Source organism: Rhinichthys klamathensis, unplaced genomic scaffold (genome assembly GCF_029890125.1).
Source record: "Rhinichthys klamathensis goyatoka isolate OS25496 unplaced genomic scaffold, OSU_Roscu_1.1 h1tg000269l_1, whole genome shotgun sequence".
NCBI lineage: Eukaryota > Metazoa > Chordata > Actinopteri > Cypriniformes > Leuciscidae > Rhinichthys > Rhinichthys klamathensis.
In genome coordinates this window covers 447,437-475,129 of record NW_026606789.1, presented here as the reverse complement: position 1 = coordinate 475,129, position 27,693 = coordinate 447,437, and the positions used below count along the sequence as shown (strand labels likewise).

Sequence of the window (27,693 nt, the reverse complement as noted above, 5' to 3'; positions counted from 1 at the left end):
ATAACAAAGAGCAAGTCAATGAATGTTGCAATTATGCCACCGAGCTAGGAAAGTGTGAATTGTTGTCATTTTAGCTTTTTGCAAAATATCCCCTTCTGTATTGGGTTTGAAAAACGGGCCCGAACCCCGAAAAGCTCGCTCTGTCTGCTGTCATTGGCCAAAAAAATCCATAGCCCCGCCCCCAAACTCACGCCATTGGGTGAGCTGGTAGTGACGTCTGGATCCTCAAACAAGGACACACCGAGCAATGGTTTGATAGCGATAGAATCACATTGTTTACATGTTAGGTTGACTCAGACTCGCTCAGACGGCTGATTTCTTACCTATAATCTGCATATTAAGCTGAGATATCTAAATGTTTTAACTTACATCATATAAAAAAACACACTTCAGCTTTAATGGGGAAAGGGCGTCATGCATCACATGATAGAGCGTGACCAATGGTAGAACGGCTTCTTCCTCTACACACGGAACTGATTGCGGATTTATTTGGCAGGTTGGTAATATTCACTGTTTTGATTTCTGTTCTGTTTATGTGAAGAGCATCACCATTTCAACGCTTAAAAAGCTGAAGCTATCACGTCAAATTTCCCCATTCAGATTTTTAAAGTATTATTCCTAAATATGTTATTCATATATTTAATTGCAGTGCTTCATGAGCGTTAGAAAGAATCACATTGTGTTTAGCTATGGGTCTGACATCAGTTATTAATTTTTTTTTGTTTTTTTTTTTGTTTTCTTGTGCATATGACAGTACAGTTATTGTTTAAGCATATAAATCCAACTACAGCTGTTTCTCATAAAAGGACTTGCTATGTATAGGAAATAATACCATGATTACTTTTTTAATGGTCACCCAAAAAAGAAAGATTGATCTTTACACTAGATTTATTATATTGAAATATAATAGGGATTAGAAAATAGTTCTTAAATAGCTTTATATCTAATGCACCCACAGTAAACTTATACGTTTCAAATACAATGCAATACAAATATAAAATACATTTGGTGAAGGATAAATGTCAGCCTCATACAAACCTGAATTTGCACTACTTCTAAAGAATGACCCATATATAGTGCTTGATTGTATTTTCTAAATGAAAACATACCAATAAACTGCTGTATGTCTGTCATTTACATGTGTCCATATTTAATAGTCCATGGCAGACCAGAATGGTCACATTGATCTTGGCCCTCCAAGGGAAACAGTGGCAGGTGTAGGCTTCCCAGCTCCTCCTCCACCCATCTACGCCTGCACCCTTACTACTGAGCTGGTGGCCAAGGCTCGGGAAGAGCTCCAGGAGAAGCCTGAATGGAGGCTCCGGGATGTCCAGGCATTGCGAGATATGATACTAAAAGACCACCCTAATCTGAGGACACGGTTAGACGATGCATTTCTGCTGCGCTTCCTCAGGGCCAGAAAGTTCGATTATGACCGGGCCCTTCAGCTTCTCCTGAATTATCATGCCAACCGGAAAGCCTGGCCTGAGGTGTTTCAGGACCTGAAGCCCTCTACAGTCAAGCACGTCCTAGATCTGGGTTTTCTCACTGTCCTTCCCAGACCAGACCCTCATGGACGCTACATACTGTGTTTACGGCCAGGTAATAATTGAACTGATGAAGGCTTCTGCTTATACAGCCATGACCAAAAGTATTATGTGAACAAAGTTTGTGTTTTGCTAAGTTTGCTGCTTCATTATTTGTTTGTTGATTCTTTTTTCACATGTTTCTGTGGTATACTGGATAACAATTGTAAGTATTTCATAAGTTTTAAAGACTTTTATTGGCAAAAACATTCAATATGCAATGAGTCAATATTTACAGTGTTGACCCTTCTTCACAATCTCTGCAATTTGCTCGGGCATGCTGGATATCAGCTTCAGGTCCAAATCCTAACTGATGGCGATTCATTCTTGCCTTATTAGTGCTCGGAGTTGATCCAATTTGTGGACTTCTGCTTGTCCACTTGCCTTTTGACGATTGACCACAGGTTCTCTATTGGATTAAGATCCAAGGAGTTGCCTGGCCACGGATCCAAAATTTAAATGCAATGATCTCCAAGACACTTCATTATTACTCTTGCCTGATGACATGGTGCTCCATCATGCTGGAAAATGCACAGATCAACACCAAATTGCTCCTGGATCGCTGGGAGAAGTTGCTCTTGCAGTAAGTTTTTATACCAGTCTTAATTCATGGCTGTGTTTTGGGGCAGAAATGTGAGAAAGCCCTTTCCCTTGTTTGAAAAGATACCCCACTCATGGATGGTCTCAGGATGCTTCTCTGTTGGCACGACACAGAACTCATGTTAGCGTTCACCTTTTCTTCTCCGGACAATCGATTTTCCAGATGTCCAAAATAGTCAGAAGGGCTTCATCAGAGAGGATAACTTTGCACCAGTCTTCTTCTGTCCAATCCTTATACTTCCTGCAGAATTTCAGTCTGTTCTTGATCTTTTTCACAGAGAGAAGTGGCTTCTTTGCTGCCCTTCTTGACACCAGGCTGTTGTCCAAAAGTCTTCGCCTCACTGTGTTTGCAGATTCACTCACACTACCTGCTGCCAATATTGAGCAGCTCAATACTAATGGTAACATGATTCCGTAGCTGATTCCTCAGTAGGAGACAGTCCTGGCGCTTGTTGGGACACTCTGGGACGTCCTGAAGCCACCTTCAGTGCAGTTGAACCTCTCTCCTTGAAGTTCTTGATGATTCGGTAAATGGTTCTTTCAGGTGCAATATTCTTTGCAGCAATTTCCTTGCATGTGAGGCCATTTTGATGCAAAGCGATGAAGCTCTTAAATCCAATCAGAATGATACTGAATTGTACTCGTTCACACTTTCCCATGTGCTGATGATATGATTAGTGAAATGTTAGCTGGTCATTTTGTGCCAGGGCCAAAAAACAAAAAAAAACAAAAAAACGGGGAAATTTGGGTTTCTTTTTGGCCAATGAAGATTTCTGCAATTATTCAAAATGCATCTGATCACTCTGCACTATAATCTAGAAACAATGTGATTCAACACCACAGCAACTGAAGCAGCAAACTTTGCTAAACACAACATTTATGTAAAAAAAAATCAATACTTTTGGCCATGGCTGTAGTTTTAACAATATAGACAATATATAAGACAATTCATATTTTTATAGAATATTGCAATGTTTATTATACTTTATGTCTTGACTACATAAGTTGGTTGGCCGATAAAAATTCACAATGTGTTTTTAAATATTTTGTCATTTGCCAAAATAGTTTAGATGGACATTAAGCTTTAATTTTGTGCACACCTTGCATTAATACTGTAACTGGTATTTTTTATTTTAAATGTTAAGGGCTGTTTAATTTTTGTATTTTCTCTCATTCTCTCTCTGATTTGTGCACCAGTGCTAGATCACAACAATCCATTGATCCAATCAGAAGAACAATATCAAGTCCTGCCCTACTTTTTTTCTTGTTCGAGAAGCCGTTTCTCTAGGATATTTGTTACAATAGAGAAGAAAACACTATTACAATTTTCCTTTAATGCTGACTTTGATAAATATGTTGCTGTTAGCAATAAAATAAAATAAAAACTAAGCATTTTTTGTCTTTCACTTTCCTAGGTAAATGGAAGCCTAATGATTACCCATTTGTGGACAACATTCGAGCTATTTATTTGACTTTAGAGAAGCTGATTCAGCCTGAGGAAACCCAAGTGAATGGAATTGTTATCCTGGTGGATTATGGGGGAGTTGGCCTCTCTCAAGCCTCTAATCCAGGTCCACTTTTGGCAAAGAAAGTTGTTGGTATCCTTCAAGTAAGACATTGCAAAAGTGATTAATTACGATGAAGTCATTGATTTTGGCATGAGCACTGATCGGCTGCTTTTGTGTTTCAGGATGGCTTCCCAATCAGAATAAAGGCTGTAAACATTATAAATGAGCCACGTATCTTCAAGGGTATTTTTGCGATAATTAAGCCATTTCTGAAAGAGAAAATGGCAGAGAGGGTAAGTAACTAGCTACTTATCCTGGTATTTACACACAGACATGTCTAGCATAATAATACTATAAACAAGGGCCTCTCTTTCTCCAACAGTATGTCCTGCATGGCTCAGACTTGGCCTCTCTCCATCGAGTCATTCCTCAATCTGTGCTGCCTCAAGAATATGGAGGAGTGGCTGGAAGACTTGACATGTCTGCCTGGTCCAGAATGCTGCTGGAGGCTGAGGAAGAGTTTGTGGTGGAGTTCTGTCAGCCGGATCCTCTGGAGGGAGTCATTCTGCCAGACTCCATGCTGTTTGAGGGAGAGCAAGCTGGGGCACATGGAGAGGACACCTTCAGACATCTGCGTTCCCAGCTTTATTACTGTTACTGACCTCCTGGCAACGTGCAACTGGTTCTTTTGAAACATTTGTTTAGCTATGACCAACTATATATTCACAGTGTGATGAGGTCACCGGATCAGTCCGACCATTTAAAAGATCTGGTACAGACAGCCACTTAGATGCTGGATATACACCCATTGCTTTGGCTTAACCTGGTAACCCTGCATTTTAAAAACTTGATTCAAACCTCCAAACAATATCCTTTTGAGAAGGAGCCCTAGGTTTTAATATATAATCAGTCTCTATATGTTTTCAGTTATACAGTGAGCATTGAAATGTCTAAAATAGTTGTTTTCAGCGCTATATCATTTTATGTTACATCTCAAATTTTATATTACATCTCAAATAATGCTTGCCTTAATTTACGGTGAAGGGAATATTATTTATATTTATTTAGATTATTTAGTACATTGGAGATAATCACCCATGTCAATTAAACACAATGCAATAACAATGTGCAATTTTAAATTGAAAAACCTCTGTACAGAGAATTATTTTATCCTACAATAAGGATATCCTAGAATTAAATAATTACCATGTTTCTTTTTGGATTTGTGGATTGAACAGCTCTAAATTTGTTTCTTTTACTTTTCGCAAGTGTGCATCACTGAATTTACTGAATTGATTTTCTGTACACAATACCTTTGTCCATATAAGTTACATGATAAGCTTTAGAATTAGTAAGACATCAGATAGTTGTATGTTTACAATATATTAAGCTGATGTGAGGTTGCTCAATACTTTACATCCTGACTACATAACATTTTTAAAGTTGAGTGGCCAATATAAAATTCACAATGTATGGTTGTATATTTTCATTTGCCAAAATAGTTTAAATGGACATTAATCTTTAATGTTGTGTACCTTGTATGGATAATTGAATAGAAAATGTAATTCATTTTTTTGTCTTACTGAGCACATTTATGCCTAAGTTTCAAGCCTTATGTTTGATGCCAGTTTTGTAGCCGTATCTTATTATCTAAACACTTTATTATTTATGTTTGTGGAAACAGCCAATAAATATAATTTTCGGAGTTAAGAGTTCATTCTTTTATTTTCGGTTGACTGGTCAAGTGCTGTGTAGCATGGAGTTTGACAGAAGATGGAGCCATACACCATTTGACAAACTTTTTCCACTGGCACACTTCCCCCTTTCCCCTATAGCTGGCGAATAGAATACATTTGTCTTCAGATGCCAAGTAATACTATAAAAAACATTAGAGTAGAGTTATAACAGTAAAAACACCCTAAGATAACATCTTCTTAAAAGTATATACCGTGCAAAAGACATATCTTAATTTGTTTATTTTGCTGACAGTGGTGGCTATACGTTGCCACAGTTTGTAATAGAACAATCATTGTAGTGGTATTTTGGCGGAAACTGTGGTTACCATGGTCATTTTGTAAGGGAATTCAACACTCGTAGTCACCTGCTCGGCTGCTCCAAGCTTGGAAACTTGCTCCTCTTCATAAATCTCTCCAAACAATGTCAAAAATTTTTTTTTTGAAAGTCACTGTTCAGCGCACAATTTGACCGCAAGCAACTCCGCGTGGAGTCGTGAAGAGAAGTGCTGTTATTGGTAAGAGAGCAGACGGAGTGTGATTGGCTGTGGGATCCACTCCATTTTGGAAACAGCTGTTTAAAGCTCTATCCCTCTTGCTACAATAGACTGTCAGACTCAGAGGAGCGTTGGATTTGACTTGGAATCTCGGAATTGAATCTGTATGGAATGAGGGAAGAGCGTTTGGAAATGAAGGGAAATCCCGACAAAGAGTGAATGTCGTAGTAACAAGTGGAAGAAAGTGAAGCGGATTAAGGTTAGTGCTTGTTACAGTAATGATGGGTGATTGCAGCCGACATAGTTTTGATAGTGAAACAACAGGCGTTGCAAATGTAACAAAACACATTGACGCATTGATGTATTAGGCTATGCTAAACATATGCATAAAGATTGTAGTTAAATTGCAGTTTTGCTGTCATTTGTGACGCCTATTTGTAGCCTTATAGACTTTCAAGTATGGAGGAGTCGTAATGTAAGGAATTATTTTGCTTAAATCTAACATTCATAAGTCGACAAAATATTTAAAAGAAATTGAAAAGCTCCTCCGTCCAAATGTATAGGCTAGTTGATTTTTTTTTTTATTTTTATAAAATGGCCTGTGTTCTTTTTTTTCTTTACTTGGACATTGTTTACCAGTAGCGTTTCTCAAGTGTTGCTTTTATAGGCAAAAAACAACATATTTGCCAATAAATATTCAGTGACCTTAAAGGGACAGTTCAACCTAAAATTAAAATTTACCTACCATCATGTTGTTCCAACTCTGTATGACTTTCTTGTGTGTACAACGAAAGGAGATGTTTTTTAAAGGATTGACAACCTCACTCTTCCAGTGACTTTTCCACATAATGAAAGGCAGTCTGCCTGACAACAGGAAGATTAGTGACTGATGACAGAACTCTCTTTATGCAAAACCAGTTGCATGTTTTTAAGCAAAAGCCTTTATATACTATCATACTTGCAAGAAGAGGAAGTATTATCATGACTCATAGGAGGAACTTGTCAGAGACTGCTCGCTCTCACATGCATATTAAAGGTTAGTTCAGGGGTGTCCAATCCTGCTCCTGGAGGGCCACCACTAACGTCATGCAAAGTTTAGCTCTAACCCCAATTAAACGCACCTGAACCAGCTAATCAAGGTATCACTAGACATACTAGAAACTTCCAGCCAGGTGTGTTGAGGCAAGTTGGATCTAAACTCTGCAGGAGTTGTTCAACTCTTATTGTTTCAACTCAATAAGACTTTCGTTTATCTTCGGAACACAAATGAAGCTATTTTTATTATTCTCTCATTATTTTATCTGTACTTTGAAAGTCCAACCAATGAAAATTTTCATGTGCATCAAGCAAGTGTGTTTAAGCTTACTTTTACCATATTTGATGTATATTTATGTGCATTGATCACTGTTTACATGAGACTACTAGCCTTTATATAAAGCATTCTGGATTAAACCGCTTGATTCATATGGATTTATTTTACAGTGTCTATACAAATCATGCTTGTGTGCAAAAGTAATGAGGGAATTGTTTTGAAGATGATCAAAAGTCTTATGAATGGGAAACTGAAAATGCAAATTTTTGGGTGAGCTATCCCTTTAAGAGCACTTTGCATGAGTTCAGCAGTAATGTAGTAACAACAAAGAGATCAGCCATGCCATTTCAGTGGTTCAATCATATATGGACATTTTTATTATGATGTAGTGCTTTGGCAGCACACTCGTGAAGATGAGCCAAAGACATTATACAAATCGAATGTAATCTCTTTTAGTGTATGTGTGTGCATGTGGATGACCTGTTTACTTTGATCTTGTGTATTTATTATGCAAGATGGTCAGTTTTTAGCTCTTTCACTTGTGAGGAATCAGTTGTTTAGGTCACTACATTTATGATATCCCTTGCCAGAACAGGAGGAGGGTCCCTTGAATTCAAAGACATCATGGACTTGATTCACTGAGGCGTTTTGATGAGTCGCACATCAACAATGAATGAACAATCTGAAGTGGAACAATCAGTTCATTGTCGTCAGCCTTTTAATTTTTCATAGTCATGTGAGCTGTGTAAATGTATCCGGACTATTCGTCTGAAACTAATTCTGAGTGAATGTTAATATTTGATGGTGCAATGGACTTTATGCTGTATTGAACAGATTGATTGGTGCTGTAATGAACTTTATGATATGTAACTTCAGTTTGTACTATACAACCAAGAAATCGTTGGTGTATTTTGCTCTCATGAGCTTGGTTGTCCTACTTTCTATCTATGGCCCAACAACTTCACTATAGCAACTGCTTTTTTGGACCTCTGAGTCAAAAGATGTTATTCGAGCAAGTCATCATCCACTTGGCTTCTTCAGCTAGAGTAGGCTGATGAAATGGCAGGTAGTGGTACTCAAAGATGTGTTGTGACTATTATCATTTATCATTGTGCTGTAGCAGAAGCATTATCCTCAGCTGGCAGCACTCTGTTTGGTAAGTGCATTCTGGCTCTTTGCTTTAAGTGAAAAGTTCATTTGCATGACACGTCCAGGTCAGGCTATGGCAAGAGTTTCGCGTCAGTACTTCAGCCATTATCATGCCACGGTATCCGTTGATGGGTTTTGTGGTTGTTTTTGTTTCAATTTGTTTTCCTCTATTTTTATAAATGTTTTTCTAGTTGGCCTAGTGGATAGGCTACTTAACTGTCTCGCATTTTGTTGATTCATGAATTTAAATATATAAACTACTCCGTTCAAAGCAGAGACTATTTGTGGGGTCTCCCACTGAGTAGCTTTGAATTGAAACCGATGTAAACTTTTACTTTTAAGCTTGACAAAATCCTATTTGTTACCCTGAAATAATTTGGTGTGCAGACTGTGCACAAGTGCTTTGATTGAATTGTAGTACTGCAATGTCTTGAGGGCCTCATCAACAAGGCTGTTGATATATTATAACATTATTGCTGGGAAGCAATTCTCCACTTAATTATAGCCTGCTGGGAGAGCTGTTCAGATTATTATTTTTATTGCACATGAAACTTATAGAATCAACACAATGAATTTATACAACTTAATATATGTATTTCAGGAATTGACACAGCTGTCGCTGAATGAATCAGGGTTGACACTTTCTCATTTGAAACTTTCTTTTTTTCACTCCATCCACAGTTCTCTTGATCCATTTTCCACATTAAATAATTTCAGTCGATTTTAGTGTTATTTGAGTATTTATATACTAAAGGTTTTATTGAGGCTTTTATTTTAATATTTTCAGGTTTTCTTTTCTTTTAATTTAATTTTGTCAATTTATGTGCTTTTGTCTTTTCTTTTCTTTTTTAGGGCTGTCACGATTCATAGATAAAATTTGAGTACTCGATTTAAAAAAATCCTTGATTGCAATTTACCCGTGTCGATTAACCGGTGTTGTGCCGAATTTCGACCCCCTGCCAAATTATTACCCCCCTAGCATTGGTGGGTTTAGGGTTGGGGGAGGGGTTAGGATTGGGGGAGGGGTTAGGATTAGGGGTGGGGTTAGGATTAGGCAATCAGGTACTGCCTTCAATGAGGGGGGTAATAATTTGGCACAACACCGGCAAAACACCGGAAGTGGCGTATTCCAAAGACATTAATCCATTATCCGCATTATTAGACAATTTTATAAGGCTGCACGATATATTTTTAACCATTTAAAAATAATGATAATAACATAATGCTATTGTGAGGTCACAAAGTCTGCAATTCCATTAAATAAGTAAATATACTGCTGTTTTCAGAGTGAAGCGCAATGCTTTAATTATTTACATGCGTAAATAATTGTATTTACTTCCAGCGTCACAGAGCAGCTCTGTTCACAGTAAATGCTGCTCCACACAAACCTGCATATGCTGTGAGTTTGGGTTGCTTATAACGTTCATCTGGAAATGCAACGTGCGCCATTTCGCCAGATCTGTAATGTAAACCACAGAAAAATACATCAATATGTTTCTAAAAATGCGAATTGTTGTTCATTGCGATTTCAAAATAAAATTAAACCCTCGCTGTAGCATTTTTATCGTAAAAAAGTGGCCAAATATTAAAGATTAAGTGGACCTTTGAATAAAATGTTGTTTGGCCACACTATTAAACAAGGATTTGATCTGCTATAACAGATCAGTGTAACAACAACAATCACCAGGCCTTTGGCACCCTCTGCAGGCATTTGCTAAATGCATAATGTACATAAGTTTATTTGTTTATTATGTTTTGTATATTACCGTAGATTATGTATTTTAAGTGTTGTTCAATAAAACCATATAATTTATTATTTACAATTTATACAATTTATTATTATTGTCTCAGTGTATGTATTTGTAATTTTAAAGGCTATTGTTCACTTATTTTTATTACAAAAATCTGAATACCCAATTAATCGTCAAAATAATCGACCGCTTTTCTTTATTTTTTAAATATTACTAAATGGGTTTAATTTATTTTATTTCAGTTTGAGTTGATTTATTTACCATAATTTGAATGCTTTATTTTAGATATTTGCCAAAGTAAAATGTTTAATCTTTTATAGCTTTACTGTTTTTAATAGATTTAGTTTTAGATAACAATAATAACCATGGTCTATATTCTAGGTAATCTTTTATCATGTAAAAAAACAAACAGTTTGTCACAGATGCCTCACAGCTGTTCCCTGAATACATGTAATCAGCATAATCTGAATAAATTAAATTACATGTGTATTCTTTTCTCACTGTTTTATGCTGCTTGCTCTGGCCTTTTACTGTGCAGATTAGTAAAAATAAATTGAAATAATTTAAATCAATTCTTATTCATGTCCTTGACAGCAGCACACAAGAGCACATTGAATTGCAAAATGTAGGTCAAGAGAGACCCTTATGAATCTATTGGCCATCTGTTTATTAATAAAAAAATATATTTTTAATGTTTGTATAAAATCATCTCCTCAAATATCTTCTTCAGTGTGTTTTATAACAATCATAATGGTTTTATTTGGACATGCACAGCCTGTAAATGATCATGATTAATAATATGCACCTAATAATAATTAGGGTTGTCAAGCGTACCGGTACTTTTGGTACTTAAAAAAAAAAGAAAAAAAGTTGACTGTACCAGCATTTCTGCAGTTCCGGTAGTACAGAGTTCTGGGTATATTCGGTACGCTCCTTTCAAATGCGCTCGTACTCGTTTGTTTGTTTATTTGAGCGCTCTCTGAGCGTCAAAGGTTTCTATTTACAGTTGTTGGTTTTTTTTTTCATTGTAGCCAATCAATCATTGAGTGCCTAAATGCAATGGCTTATCAGAGTTGTTAGTCAGAATGGGCTTAAAGCTGAAAACGCACAAGTTTTTTTTTTTGTTCAACGCGAGCTGCATTCTTGCGAATCCTTTCATTATAACCAAAAAAGTGTGCTTAAGAGATTGACGGCCTTACTGATTATAAAGGGAGGCTCTTCTCTTGCTTTCTGTTTATTACCCATTCACAATCTGAATACAAGTTTAGTTCTTCATGCTGCTAAGTACACTGCAAGGATCAACGACTGTATTTGAATGCATGATTGAATCAGAAACTGCGATTATTGTCACTGAAAACCAATGGATGACAAAAATAAAGTACTTAATTCAAGAGGTACTGAGAACCGTAGAATTTTACTAGTAATTTTATTGGTAGTGACTACTAAAATTTTGGTACCGTGACACTGATAATAATAATAGCCTAATAATAAGACAATTAATTGTATGCATGTATGTATGCGTTTATTTATGTAGTAAGTATGGGAATTTGCATTTCACTTGGCTCAAAAACTGCCATGGCAGTTCTGATTGGAATAACGGCTTAATCAGGTTATGGCAATCCGGTTAAAGTGTTAACACGCTTACATCATTGAAATATGATCGAATTACGATATTAATCTGAATTTTCATGTGCATGTAAACATGGTCAGTGTGCCTTTAATGCACTTATGTGGGCTATGGCCAAAGCCGTTGGTCAGATTCATTCAAGCTGTCATTCAACATTTGAAAGCATCTCTCAGGATATGTTTTGCTTGTCTTCCTCTCTTCACAACTCAGAGCAAATCAAATCACTTTACGCCCACATCCTCCCTGATCTGTGGGAGAGAGGCGTGCTGCAGCTGTGTGGGATCCGTTTGCTGCGGAGAGAGAGAGAGAGAGAGAGAGAGACGGGAAGGAGAAGGACAGAAAGAGAGAGAATGAGAGAGAAAGAGAGGAGGCTCCCTCATAAACCCTAGGATCAGAGGACACCGCTTTCTGTTTCTCGTGTGGACTAAAATAAAACTGCCTTTATTCAGGTCCTTGGAGAGCTTTGTAGCACCATGTCATTAGCGTTCAGAGTGCGTTTGGTAAGTAATTGAAGCTGTGTGCTGTGACTAAGTTTGGATAATGGTTGTTAGCTTGAAGTATTGGTAATTGGAAGTGAGAAGGGGTTAAAGACAGGCCAGCACAAAGAGGAAACGTACAGTGACAGGTGGTCTTTAAGACTTAACAGCTGTTCAGCTTCGTTTGCTTGTCCAGGACATTTCTTTTTAATTGCTGTCTGGGTTTGGAGGCAGTGAGCACTGGCTGGAAGATCTCTCTTACATGTCATAAAAGTATCATAGAATAATTTGCATTTCTGCTAGAGATGTTTTAACAAAAGGATGTTCAGTATTTCTTGTGCATAATTTAAGTTTATCTGCTACTATTTTTGTTTTGTTTTGTTGGACCTGCAAATATAGTTTTGAAATTTGCAAGGTACCTACCGGTAGTTTAAAGGGTGTTTTCCGGGTCCATTTATGTTGTTCGGGCTGCCAATGTGGACTAAATCTACACAAACCTGAGGTTGACCATTCAGCGAACACCTCTGTCTGTGACATTCAAGAACTGTTCTCCTTCAATAACTGTGCAGAGTAGTAGACGGATATTCAAGGAAAAGTACACCCAAAAATGAAAATTCTGTTATAATTTACTTCTCATGTTGTTCCAAAAAGAAGCATTTTTGTCCATACTATTAAAGTCCATTGGGTCCAGAACAGAGTTTTCATTTTTGGGTCAACCTTCCCATTAAGCTTAATACATATGTCTGTATTCTGTTCTTGTCTGTCTGCACACCAGATGCTCAGTGTTTCTGGCTCTGTGTATCCTCCACGCTCTCTCTCTCTCTCGCGCGCGGTAAGACCTCGGCTGCAGGAGAAGGACATAAACGACAAGGACAGACGTCCCACCTGCTTCCTGTTATAAGGCCATGTGTTGTTTAATGCAAGAGCAGAACTGGATGTGTGTACAGAGGTCCTGTCAAAGAGACAATATCCTGCCCTTTAGAGGGAAATTTCAGCCAAAAATGTCATTATTTATTTGCCCTCTTGTCATTCCACTCCAGAATGTGTTTTTCCCGATTATATATTATGTGTGTTGTAGAATATATTCTCATGGATGTTTTCATACTGATAATCTTAAGAACCACTTCTGCAACTTTCAAATTAAATGTGACGTCAAACTCGCGCCATGACTTCAAACTATTTATTTAATTTCAGAGCTACAGTGGAAGGGAAGATTTTCAGTGACTGTTTTTCAGTCTGTTCCTCAAACTAGGCGTCCATTTGGCTTCAGAAGACTTTTTATGGTGCTTTTATAGGTTTTTGTTTTTGTTGATTTTGAGCTTGACAAGCCCCTGGTCAGTATATAGAAAACCTATGTGAAAATTCTTTAATTTGTCTTAATTATTATGAGAATTCTATTGTAAAAATAATGGTTTGAAACGACATATGAGTGAGTAAATAATGACAGAACATTATTTTTGTGTGAACTCTTCTTTTCCTGATTCACGTTCCCACAACTTTGTTATTGTTAAATATGATGATTTGTTGTTTCTTTACATTTTGTCCTTATGCTGCTCTTTGTAATAGCAGGGTGCAGATGGTGGTGAGCATATTTCAGTGTGTGGCATTTGGTTTGGATAGGTACTATAATTTGTGTTCAAACCATTCATTTTCAAAGCAGCGTGATTATTTTCAGAAGGCGTATGACCTTTTGACTGTTTGTAGGAAAAGAGTTTATGTGCATAAGTGTTGTAAACTCCGTTGTAACACTTACAGTAAATCTTCTTCTTGCAATCTGAAAATGCGTGTATATTCAAATTTGGTACATCACGCTTTGTCAGGAGATGCATAAAAAATGATGAATGTTTTGCATCATTGACTTCAAAAATGTTTGATTATAAGTAAATAAATCACTTAAATTTCAGTATTTTCATTGCACAAAGCTATTGAATTAGATTAGAGTTTAAATATAGCACACGATTCAATTTTATGAAGCCCCCCCAATTTGTGGAGCCTGACATTCCCTAAAGTTCAATAAAGTAAAGTTCTCCTCCGTTTGTGTTCCATGGAAGAAAGAGATTGAAATGACATGAACATGAGTAAATACTGAAAGGATTCTTGGGAGAACTTTAAGATTTTAATCCTTCTCCAACATTTCCAGCCAAATAAACTCCCACTGTTTTCATCTGAACGGCACCACCTGTTCATGACTCGGCAAAGATTCCTCCCTTCAGTCACTGTTGTCATAGTCTGATGTGTGATTCATGGGGAAATCCTAAACCCTGTTAGCACACTCCCTCTCTCTCTCTCTCTCGCTCGCTCCACGCTGTGAATTTAATTGGGGAAAGAGCCGCATAAAAACAATAAGTGGTCATTTATGCCTCCAAACAAGCAGCGGATTGATTCAGACATCTGATACTGTTAGGCTCAGACGGAGATTTGAACTTTCTTTCTTAACAAACCATTTTCTCACTGCTCATTTTCTGGCTGGGTGATTGACTGATGGCTGGCCGCAAACTGCATCACGTGCTTGTGCATATCATCATAACTGTGGAAAACATATGCCATCTTTCATTGACACGCAAGTTTTACTTCCTTTAAAGTGGCCTAAAAGGAAACCCTTTACCAGACAGGAAAATCATTGCTTAATTGAGACCTTTTCCTTTCTCCCCAAAGAACTTTCAAGTAACTCTCCTTCTGTGCTTTCATTATGGAAAATAACTATGGACTTTTTAACCTGCATTGTCTGATGACTTTGAGTTGTTACTTTTTATTCCTGCTTGTTATAGACATGAATTGAATTTGAGTAGGTAGAAAGACAAACACCACAATCTTTTTAATCCTTTATCTTCATGAAGCCTGCGTCAGCTGCCGTGGTTGGTGTGTTTCTTTCAAATTTTGAGGCAAATACATCGGCGTCCACCTGTGCTAGGCAAATAATGTTGTGACCGTGTTGGATGTGGGTGCTGTGGAATTATTAAAGGATTTGTGTCTTTGTGTGTCGGCTCTAAAGTTCAGCTGTCTCAAACTGCTGTAACATTTGACTCGGCCTCCCTGCAGTATCCTCATTATGATTTAATATTTGCTCTGATATCAAAAGGGCTGATAGGCCACACAGGGAAATGAAGCCCATCAACTCCTGCATTAGTAAAGAGGCGGTGGTTTCACGCCTTCATCTCCCCGAGCCTTTTTAAATGCTAACACTTTGTTTCATGAAATAACACCAAATACTCGCTCTGTTAAAGGGCCCTGTGAGCTAAAAGCCTCCCGACATCAGTGCGAGGAAAATGGCTTTAATCTCGATACGGCTATCGCTTCCAAATCTTCAGTTAATTGCTTCTTAGTGGCTTTGAAAATCTCTCGCTTGTAAAGTAGCAGCCCTTCGCTCAGCACCCAGGGAGCTGAAAGGGTCTCGATGACATGAGGAAAAACATCCTAACCGCAAACATTCTGCATTAGCTTTGCAATTCTTGTCTTGATCCTCTATAAAATCCTCATGGATTGAGTGGCGGCGGTCCTGAGGCATTAGAGGAAGACGAATGAGAGTGAGTCACGTGTGGGTGACACCACTGTCTCATCCGTATGACTGCAGGCCTGGCAGCCTCTCTTCTTTCTCTCCACAGTATTCATGCCACCTCCATCGCCAATATGCCCATTACACATTTAAGAGCTATTTTGTCTTACATGCAATCTGTCAGCGTTTGGCATTAAATAGGCACTTATAGGAATTTAGACCTCTGATATATGCAAACAGAATATAAAGACCCATATATCTCTTATATTTGCATTAAATGTGTACTTGCCATGATGTATACATTTTTCTCTTTACATTTTTTGAATTAAACAAAGAACAGTTTAATTATTTTTTTTAAATGAACATTCCCAGAAATGTATCATTTAATCGAAATCAATAATGTGTAAATGAAGTTTAAATATTTAGGTCATTATCTCATTGTGTGTATTCAAAAATGGGAACAAAATGTAGATATTGCCCTAAAAATATATTAGTCACTAGTTATTGAGTCTTTAGGAGTGACTTACACAATCCATTTCAAAATGATCAGTCTCTTGTGGATCCTTGAAAATGTTGCTAATCAAGACCCCAACAGGAAGTAAATTAGACATTTTGAAGAGTTGTGAGTTTTTCAGTTTTATGATGCTAATGTGGAACTACGTTCATGTTCAGTTCAGTCCTGCAGTGTGATGCCACCACAAAATAGAGATATTTTCAACTTTAATAAGTTAAATGTTTACATATTTGCGCGACTCAAACTGTTATGACTGAGTCAAAATAACTTGTCCTGTGGTGTGACATGCTAAACCAAAGAATTTATATACGGAAAGACGGTGCACTCGTATTACTAATGGGAGAAAGTGCAATACGCAATATGGCGGAATAAGTCCCACCTTCTAAAGAAAAAAGCCAATCGCCGATCGGTAAAGTCATCGTGTCACTGCAGCTGCTGTTAGAAGCTCCGGTTTCTATAGAAACAGTCAGTGTTCTGAGACGCATTAGCTTGGTACAGCTTGAAAAATAAAAAATAAATTGTCACGATTCTAGGGTTTAGAAACACAATTTATGAGACAGTTGTTGTCAGATTTCATTGGTGATTTCAAATATAAAATTTAATCGTAAGCTTGGCGAACAGTTTGAGAATTTGATGTTTCCCCATTCAAGGAGATAGGAACTCCACTTGTATGCCCGAGAGGAGTTTCAAAGATGGCCGCCGAGTGAAATGACTTGTCTTAAAGGGACTTTGGCTAAACTGAAACTATACATGACATTTTTCCTAATTGACCTTTCGCCGGCCCCTCCCCCAAAACGGCCATTGTCCAATCACACATCATAGCAACCGTTACTATGTGAGCAGGTCCGTCAAACATTGACTCCAAGCAAGATGGTGAAGCGGTGCGCCCACGGCGTTTGTAAATCGGACACTAGGTACCCCGAGATATTGTCTGGAGGAGTTGTGTTCTTTCTGTTTCCAAAGGCGAAAACACAACGTGAGCGGTGCCTACAATGGATAAAACAGTGTGGACGGCCCCACTCCCAGTTAAATGTGTCGAACATGGTTAACTCGCGTGCAGCGTGCGTGAGACTGAGACACTGAGATTAGTCAAAGAAACATGGAGAAAGCAGATCAAGAGGATCCACAAAGGAATTACATTTTCTAAAGGGTTGTTGTTAACATGATATTCTCGGGGGGGAATGAGCAGCAGTCAACTAGCAGTGCGCAGCGCCTGTTTAGAGGAGTGCACGCTCGCAACGGGGAAAGCATGAAGCTTACTTGACAACATCAGTTCATATATCAATATCGTAACGAATAGAAATAACCTTAAATAATGTATGGTTATCTGCATCTTTCCGTCTCTTATGTATAGTTACTTTTTAAACACGAAAATCGCATTCAGCATGACACGCAAGCGGTTGCCGTGGTGGTAATGAACAACCTGCTTGTTAAAGCGAATGTATAACTTAACTGTTAATCCTGTATCTGAGGCAAAATGACTAAATATGCAGCGCGAGTTATATATTTCTAACTCCAAACAATTAGCCACTGAACCAGCTTATAAAATCTTCAAGGCTGTGCTGGTTGCATTTGAGGTAGCAGCTACAGGTCATGGGGTTTCTCAGATTTCACTTGAGACCGGTGTAAGCATTCGCCTCGATAGTAGTCGTGTCTCCTTCATTGCGTATTTTTATATTTTTAATATATCCCTCCACTGCATACTGTAACCACTTTTGCCTCGATCTGGAGGATATCGCTGAGGTATTACTCCAAAAAAGGTCACTGACACGCACAGGTATACCTCTTCCCGTCATGGCAATCTGTTGCGCTGGTCGTGTTTGACCATTTGTTTGACGGGCATAGTAACAATAACTAGGGGGCGTGGCTTTTTGTATTACAATTATAGTGTGTCATTTTCATGAGTTTATCTTATTTGAGAGAAGTCTGAATATTTGGCAGACAATATTTTTATTTATATTTTTAAGCTTAAATGTTATGCTATTTTACTTTTGCTGTCTGTTTGCTTGATGACTTCTGTCATTCATAAGCATTATTTTGCTTTAGAGTTGTTTGCCCATTTGAATGCAATTAGATCTCATTAATTTTAGGTGCAGTGAGAATGTGTAATGCACCAGCAAAGTTCCCTTGCGGTGGTCTCATAACCTTTTCCTGGAGATGCTGAACATGTGCTGGGAAATGTTATAGTATGCTGATAAGAGGCTGTGAAAGTGCAGCTGAAGTGCTTGGGGACCGTAAAGTTGGCATTTAAAAAGTCATGATAGCACAAAATGCTTGGTCGGTGGAAGAAGCTTGGTTCCTGGTCCTGAGTAATATTACCAGCATGGAGATTCAGGCAATGGCTCTTTTGATGTTGCTTGAGAAAAATAGTTGTGTAAAAAGCAAGGCCCTTCAAAATGGAGGAAGGAGACATAGGACGACAGCAAACAAACTTTGAATTGTGAGGTTTTTTTCTATTGTAGTTGAAACCAATGGCAAAAAAAAAAAACCAATGCCTGTGCAATGGTGGATAAAGGGTGTATTTTCCCATTCTTGGACTGAACAGTCACTTACGTCATGTGAACACAAAGTGTGTGTTCGTTCAGTTGAGCTGTGGCTCATCATAAAAAGGGGAGTGCTGGAGCTGGTGCACTTATCTCAAGAGCAGCTAAATGTGCTTGCTTCTTTAGACAGGCTGGAGTCTATTCAACTTGATTAGATGCAGCTCCGTGGTGTCCAGAAACTCTTCCCTGATAAAGACAGAATATGGGACATTTTTCAAGCTCACTTTATTCCATGGAAGATATTATATAAACATTGTTCTCTTGCCCAAAACTGGAGCTTTAAACATATTATCAGCAGAGCAGACTCCTCCATCTTAAATTCCTTTTTAAAAGGGCTGAAATTCTTGTAGTCAGGAGAGTGTGCATGTCTGTCTGATGGAAATAAGACAAGAAGGTTGTAATTTCTATGTATAAGCTTGTCCCATTTGGGTGTTTTTACTTGGGCATTTTTCCCCATAATACGGTACTCCAACAAATGCTTGCAGCAATATTTCAGTCTGGTTGTCATATTTCTATTACAGATTGAGTGTGTCTTCTGGTGGTATGTGATTTGAACAGGGTGCAAAAAAATGGCTTTTGAAATGTATAACTAATCTCATTTTGTTTGATCATTGGTTTGTTCAGTTGTGTATTTATTTGTTCAATTGTTTGTTCGCTTATTTGTGCTTTCGTTTATTTATTTGTTCATTCAGTAATATACTATAGTTCATCTATTAATTTGTTGGTTTATTATTTAAATTTTTTTAGTTTGTTCAATCATTGGTTTATTCAATCAATTGTTTGTTTGTTTGTTTATTTTGTGCTTTTTATTTGTTCATTGGTTTTTGTTACGATCCCAAAGGACATAAGGAGAGAATGAGTGCAATATGTCAGAAGCATCTGAACTGTTATTTGACAAACGTACTTAAGATTGATCATTATTAAACCCTACTCGAGCCAAAAGGTTTTCGACCATTCATTAAAAACGACTATTAAAAACGACTATTCATCGTTCATTAATTTGTTCGTTCAAAATCAAAATGTAGGGTTCAACATTCTTAATCACAATGACCATTTGTTGAATAATTTGTTCATTTATTCATTTGTTTGTTCATCCATAATCAAAATGATTGTGATTAATGTCTATTTTACTGACCTGTACGATAGACAGGTGGTACGGAAAGCTAAATCTATCTATTTCCTCTAGCTAAGAGCAATAGATACAAATTTATTCCCACAGCCATTTCCCTTCTAAACTTAGGCAATGGAGGTAGTTAGTAGGGTCAGGAGTTTATTCACGGTCAGTGTATTGTCTTTACATTTTATGTTTTTTAATGGTTGTCTGTCTCTATGCCTTGCTGTAAAACTAATTGCCCCCTGGTGGACCTAAATAAAGTTGAAGTTGGAAGTTATTGGCAGATTCAGCTGCATTTTTTTTTTAAAACTGCAGGTTTATTCCCTCAGGAAATGTTAAATTAATGAGTTAAATTCACTGTTTGTAAGGGCATACTGCTGCCACCACCAGATATGACGTTTATTACTCTCAGAGGCACAGAGGGTCCCATGTGGAATTGTAGCAGTAGACTTGTATCCTCCACTGGGCGCTCGGGCCTTTGTTGATAATATCAGTAAGAGCTCCCGTTACACTCTGTTCAGAATATCCCCCATTCATTAGGTCGACAGGAGCAAGGATGTAGGACTAGAAATGGAACCTATTTGCTTTGCAGGTGTGCTGATTCACACTGTATTCATGGCTCCAATAATGGGCTCCCACTGCTGTACTGTGCCGTTATATGATTCGAGCATTACGGTGACACAGAGAACAAAGACACTTTTCCATCCGTGATTGACAGTGCTCATGTTACATCAGGTTTAATGAGATTAGTTTGCGGCCTTTCAGTTCAGAGGTGATCTGGGTAGAGATCAAGTGTCTAAAGTGAACTAGATTGAAGGTCACATTAACATTACATGGTTCAAGTGACCCAATTCCCAAAAAATATATATATTTTTTTATATTCCCTCCAATGTGGCACAGATCAGATATGACCCACGAATGTGTAAGCAGAAAAAAGCACATGGATTCCGATATTCTCAGATCGGTTTAGGCCTCATTCATAAGTGGAAATAAATCGAATGAATGAATCGGATGCGTGCCTTTGCATCTGCCAAGTGGACAGATCGAATATTCCCCTGTCAATTCAAGTCGTACGTCATTGAAAAAGTGACGGTGACGAATGACGTACCAACCACAGTGATTACAGCAGCGAGCATTGCTACATTTGCTCAGGCTGCAACAAGGCCTATTTTTTCCCTATGCCTTAGGAGACCAAATGTTTGCTGAACTTTAAAGACTTAAAGCGGAAAGCAAAAGCTTGTATTATCATTTTGTCTGCTTCCACTGCAAATCACGCTGTTTTTACTTCCTTCCCGGCCTAAGCTTTTTCAAATCAGTACCTCTACCTTGGGTTGTTTCGCTAAATGTATAGTGTAAATGCAGATATCGGATATGGGTCACTTTTAAAAGAAGCTGGTCTTCAAAGAAATCGGATATAGTTAACAAATTGGAATTGGGCATTAAGACCTGCAGTGTAAATGTGACCTAAGACTCTTGCAGTTACGGTTCATCTCCTGCCTTTTGAGGAGTAAGGGTTTCTTGTCTCAAGGGTCCCATCTTCCTTGTCCAGTTCCGGCCTACACGGAAGAGGCTCTTTATTGACTGAATAAAGTCAACAGTCTGCTGAGAGTGGCCGCATACCCTTTCAAGCCAGGGACTGATGGACGAAGTCAAGCAGTTATGAGCAAAAAGTATTTAAACCATCCATGTAATTGCTTAGGCATATATTGACACACCCTGTGACCGGTTTGATGGATTAGAGAGCACTGGAGACTCACTAAGTATTCCTGTTGGTTTCTACACTTGAAAGCCACATGAATATGGGAGATGCACATATTTGTCCATAAAATGTATTTGAGGTTAATATCATTACACCGGACCACAAGCAGAGTCATTTTATTTCCCTTTAGTGTGCATTCCTGAGTCTCGGTCTGAACACTTTGCTTTTCATGGAAGTGTCGTTCCCTCCTGAGGTTTGTGAATTGTGCTATTTGTGGTCTAGAATGTCTTTCCATCACAGCCGTAATGTTGATAATTAAGACAGATAATTTTGCCGAAGGGCCATTTATGGAGTTTTCTAGGAACCCAGCGGTGTGACGCAGGCTTCATTAACTGAGGAAAGTGACATCATTTCTGAAAGACCAGTGAACTTTAGAGAATTACTGTCAGTGGTGAAATTTACATATTTTCACTGAAGTCCACATCTGTTACTCTTTCAAGTATTATTTGATACTTTCCTCTCCCTCTGAGCTTTATAATTACACAGGCTGCATTTTTTTACTGTAACTTTAAGACTTGTACATGTAAATTAGTTCTGTTATAATTGGACTTGTCCACATACAGGAGTAGTTGTGCATGGAAGTTACCGAGTATGAAATGTCGTCGGCAGTGCTCCTAATGTCAGTCGACCAGTGATTGACTCTGATTTTGAGTGAAGATCTAGTTGGCCGACTGAGTGGCTGGATTTCATTCTCATGATCCTAATATCTCATGATTTGTCCAAATATGGAATTGAGCAATGTGTTTATGTACCCAGTGGGCTGTGCAGACTGTTTTAGACACTGGACATATCCAAACATCTAGTGAGAGTGAAAGCGTGACTCTTTCTTTCACTGCTTTTCTGTTTTTAATGATGATTATGATGATGTTTCATTTAATTTAAATAAAGGTTAAACATGAATTTGTCATTTGTTTAGGCCTGCTGGCGACGCAGAACTCATGTAAATGATAAACATGTCAGTGCTCAAGTTGGTGTTTTGTAAGCCTCTCGTTCTTGATCCCACAAGGACTGCAGGCTAAGGGTGAGCTGAGCCGTTTTCCCTCTGATATGTGAGGTGTTTTTGGGATATTCAGGGATTTGTGCACACCTGCATCGTTTGAACTCTGACGCTGCCTAGCCGCAGTTGACTCCCGTTTCCTCCTTGTCCATCTGCAAATAAAAGATTTGGTTCAGTAAGCTGGGTCACATGCAAGGGAAAATATATCAAATTACCTTTAGTGAGCCGTAGTGTCACTTTATTGTAATGAAATTTGGGAGAGTAAATGGAAAGTAACTGAACACTGTACATTTGAGACAAGCAAAGCAACAGCCCCCTGTTGCCAGATAAACTCACTAAATATAGAAACTTTTACATAAGGATTTCCAGGCTGGAGCATTATTGGGCACTGGCTATCAGATATATTCTAACTATACTATGAAAAATAATTGTAAATGAAAACAATAAATGTACATCTATATACACCATTCAAACGTTTGGGGTCTTCAGTGTCACATGATCCTTCAGAAATGCAGATTTGGTGCTTAAAAACATTTCTTATCAATGTTGGAAACAGTTACGTTGCTTCATGTTTTTGTGGAAACCTTGATACTTTTGTTCCTAAAGGCCTACTTTTGCAGTTCGGTTTGGTGTCCCAGTAGCAGAGTAATTTTACACTGTTGTCAGACATCAACTTGGGGTATTAAACTTTTGGTGAAAAGACATTATTATGTGCACTTTTCAATAGAGCAAAGCTTGTGTTTTGTTGGGGAAGATTTTAAAAGCCTCATGCACTTCGTGTGACACTTTCTTTAGTTTGTCTCTTCACTGGGGAGTCGGTCTCTGCAGGCCACTGTTCCAAATTCTTCTTCACCGGCTGTGACCCCAGCCTGACCTTTGCTGACTTGGGTCACACCAATACAAATCTGCCTGCATTACCTAGGACATGTGAGTGCTTGTAATTATAGATGCTGCATAAACAGGTTGATATTTGGAGAACACGCCAGCAAAGTTTGCATGAAAGCGAAATTGGCTCACATTTCTCGAGGTCCTGGGTGAAAATGAGGTTGGGAGTATCAGGTAACTGACATGCTGGTGCTGGCAGACGTTATGTGAGATGACTCAGCCTGCTAAAACACACATTGGCCAGTGTTGAATGTGCACAGACTGGGATATGGTGGCAAACAGTTCAGGAAAACACTGCAGATCCTCTTCATTGTGATGCTAAATTATGTAAACCATGGGCATGTGGAGCTTCCTTGAACATTGCTGAGTTTATGCTAAATAATACATGGCTACTTTAAATGACCATCAATAGATAGTGTGGTTACATCATCTAGCAGGGGCTGACTGAACTGAACCAGCCGAACTTTGACCCCTTTGTTCCACAAAATTGTTGTCCAAAAGTTAACTTCTGTTCTGTTGCAACACATTCTGACATGGGCATCCTTTACTCTTTGCAGAAATCTCTATGTTCAGCTCCCCACATTTTGGGATATAATCATTACTTTTCAAGTTAAAGTCCCTCCCACTTTTCAGACTGTTCCTAAACCCCTGATTTGCTCAGCACTACTGGAGCATTTGAGAATAATAGAAAGGAAGGGAGAACTATAAAAAGAAAGGGAAAAAAAGAGGAGGGTTGAAGGATGAAAAGAGAAATGCAGGGATGGAGAGAGGTGATTCAAGGGAAGGAGGGATGAGCAGTGAAGACTAGCACAAAGATTTATACCCTGTAATTTTCTCTGCCTGTTGCTCCCTCACACGTCACACCTCCCCCTCTGCTTCCAACACATAGCATCACATTTATTTGTATTTGTCGTCTTTCCCTCGCCCTCTCACATTCCTCTGGAATATTCCGTCTCATCTCTTCAGACAGACCAGCTGTACAAATTGGTGGTATTTAGAGTCATAAATTGCATCAAGTCAACAATAGTATTTGCAGCCCAATGTGACGACTCTTTGAGTGAAACAGGATATGCGATAAGATGAAAATGAAGGACGGAACTTGATTTTATCCATCATGAATTGATTGGGTCTTAAAAGTTGTCTTCAAATGGCAAGTGGTTGGCGATCTCAGCCAAAAAAGGAATGTGATTTGATGAAAGACTATTTTTGAGTAGCACCTTAAGAAGTAACGTGAGTGTTACTTTTGAGACGTTATCAGCAGCATTGGTTAAAAGTAAATGGGGTAGTTTTTTGATTTCATGTTGACTTGGAAGAAACTTAGTGAGTGAGTAGCTAATGTGTTTTTGGATGCATTATCCGGGAGGATTCCTCTCTTGGCATAATGCCCACCCATGACTCTCCTTCTGAAAGCTGTTTGATGAGCTCCAAAAAGTGTCTAATCGATCGCTTTGGGTTTTATCTCTTGTTTGCGTGCCAATAAGGCTCCATTTGCACGCTTGCACTGATACTCGCAAGAAACCCGGAGTGTAAACAAGCATGAAAAGAATGACGAATGCGTCCAGGTTTGGATGAATGCTTTTAGCTCTCTTATATAATTAGGCCATGAAATGAGTTCAGTGGCTGAATCTATTAACTTTAGCGTTGAAATAGAGCCCCTGAAGTAATAATTACTCCAATTCATCAGATGGAGTGTTCTGTCATGGGCATTGCTGAACTGAGAGATTCACAGCTTTTCTCTGGCAGGATTTCTTTTCAGAGCTCATTAAATGGAGTTCATAAAGAGTTTTTTAGTTTAACTGTTGGTTGATTTCTTTCTTTCTGGACCGTAAATGTTCTACCGTTTTGTCTGTCTTTTTGTTTCTTTTAGGTGTAATGAGAGGGCAGTTTGTGAGCAGATGATGGACGTTGAGGCGTCATATTCAGAGTTCATAAACTGTGATCGTACAGGTCGCAGGAACGCAGTGCCAGACATTAAAGGAGAGACGGTAGTGGTGGGGACCAGTGAACTAACCAAAGACATGGCTCAGATGGACCTGAAAGCTGCAGGTACGTCACACACCGAGCTTTACTGTTCATCTTGCAAGACAGCACCTGTATTGACATTTCTTCTTTTCCTTTAGAGTTGTCCTCCTCCTCATCTTCATCACCCTCCTCCTTACTTTTTCATAATCATCTTCTTTGTCTTCTTAGTCTCTTCCTCCTTTTCCATCCTCTTTTTCCTTCTCCTTTTTTGTTGTCATCGTCATCTTCTCTTCCTCCTCCTCCTCCTCCTTCAACAACTCTGTATCCTTCTTCCTCTTCTTTTTTCTTCTCCTCCACAATTCTCCATTTCAAACTTTGTTAATAATGTTCACCAGTTAAATCTATCATCTGTCTTGCATTTATTTGCATGAAGAGTTGTCATTGGTCCTCTTTATTGTATCTATTCGATCATGTATACCGTTTTATACTGAAATGTGTCATGTTTTGAAAATAAGTATAAGTGAAAACTATAAAGTGGTTATGCTATGAAAGCTAACCTTACTTAAAACTTTTAACACAGTACTTTTATTAAATTTATTCTGACAGTAATCCGTATAAGTAATTCTGCACAACTAGTGCTGCTCATGTGATAAAAGAACTGATAATGTCTCTTGACTGCCAGTGGTCTATTCGGTCATGTTATGCAACACTGCATCCATATGGCCCCTGTAATGACTTGCTTTGTGAATACGATAAGACTGAGATACATGAACACATTACAAGTGTAGTTTACCAAAGAAGATGTGAACCAAAGACTTTCACTGGCCTTTTCTTTCAAAATGTCCCTTACTTTATCCAGGACACGACTCTGTAAGGTCACAGCGTCCAGATTAAACACAAATAGGTTTGGTGAGGTTGAATGGAGACTGTCACCATTGACAAAGATTTATTATCTGCCCTCTCAACAATAACCGCTTCCTTGACCGTTTCCTATTCGTATGGGAACTTTTCAACTCTTTCCTACTGAAATAAGAGCCGCATCTGTCTCTATTTGACCCAGTTTCCTTAGTTCACATTCTTGGCACCATTTTATCTCTGAAATAACCTGAGACTTTCCCATGACCATGAGGACCCTGTCAAGAATGTGTAGCTGGGGATGTGCACATGTATGTTGTGGCAGTACGTTTTGTCATATCTGTGTCTTGTAGAGGTAGATGCTTCTGGATCTCCAGCCCCCGATGCAGAGGCCTCCGGGAGCCAGGACAATCAGGGGAAAGAGGGACCGTCATAAAGATCAAGAATGACCCGGAGGAGAGAGGAAAGCTGAGGAGTTCTCTCCTTTTCTCATCAAAATTCTCCTCATCTTTGCTCATCAGGCAACAGTGAAGAGTTCCTCTCATAGACTGCCATTAAGGTGGACGTCCACCCGTTGCATGCTGTTGAGTGCCTAAGAGACAGATGGAGAAGACACTGCCTTTGCAAACACCACTAAATGGGACGAATCTGTCAAGGACTGTATTCATTCACAGCGCTGAGTGAGGGAAAGTTGTTTTTTTCTTACAGAGGTTGAACAGAAGCACAGGCTTTTTGATATTTTTCCAACCTAAACTTAAACTAAACCGTTCAATCTCATGTTGAGCTACTGTATACTATAAAGTACCAAATATAGCCTTTTTGTTACTGCCTGACATGGATGGCTCAATTTTAATTCTCTTTTTTTTTAAACAATGACCACTACAGTTGAAGAAGTTCTGATTATAGAACAGAATTCTCAAATATTGCCTGAGGTCTGAAGAGATTTGTTTCTATACTTCATTACATATTGTAACACAAATGTAACATAATTAACAATATTTATGTAGTATCTTAAGTTACTGCTCCTGGCACTGTTTTGTGGTTTTTGTCAAACTCTCAAAAAACACTTGTTGAAACACATTGCATTTATATAGTGACTATAAATGGAAGTACCTCAAAATAAACAGGAATGACATTATTTCGCTTTCAGTGTCTTAATTCACAGTAAACATTCAGTCACTGAGAAAATTATGATTTATATGTAATGGATTATCATTATACCAACCAAATAAATAAATATGTGAACATAAATTGTAGTTGAAATTATGCTTATACTTTTCAAAAATAATAAAGAAAAATAGTAGGCTAAATTAAGGGGCAATTCATATAGAA

The 27,693-nt window shown here is 38.3% G+C and overlaps 2 protein-coding genes across 3 annotated transcripts; both read left to right on the top strand.

Annotated features, from left to right (window-relative positions):
* The first annotated feature begins 382 nt into the window (after positions 1-382).
* On the top strand, positions 383-4,977 carry ttpal (tocopherol (alpha) transfer protein-like). Its single transcript, XM_056268203.1, has 5 exons — positions 383-496; positions 1,158-1,602; positions 3,602-3,795; positions 3,877-3,987; positions 4,077-4,977. Exons 2-5 carry the CDS (start codon positions 1,161-1,163, stop codon positions 4,353-4,355), a joined length of 1,026 nt encoding a protein of 341 aa, XP_056124178.1. The 5' UTR covers positions 383-496; positions 1,158-1,160; the 3' UTR covers positions 4,356-4,977.
* Positions 4,978-6,084: 1,107 nt separating this feature from the next.
* On the top strand, positions 6,085-27,226 carry pkig (protein kinase (cAMP-dependent, catalytic) inhibitor gamma). 2 transcript variants are annotated; one of them, XM_056268208.1, is made up of 4 exons: positions 6,085-6,183; positions 11,974-12,263; positions 25,412-25,590; positions 26,715-27,226. In XM_056268208.1, exons 3-4 carry the CDS (start codon positions 25,440-25,442, stop codon positions 26,795-26,797), a joined length of 234 nt encoding a protein of 77 aa, XP_056124183.1. In that variant the 5' UTR covers positions 6,085-6,183; positions 11,974-12,263; positions 25,412-25,439; the 3' UTR covers positions 26,798-27,226. The 2 variants fall into 2 exon arrangements, with proteins under 2 accessions (XP_056124183.1, XP_056124182.1); XM_056268207.1 differs by lacking the exon at positions 11,974-12,263.
* The last annotated feature ends 467 nt before the right edge of the window (positions 27,227-27,693 follow it).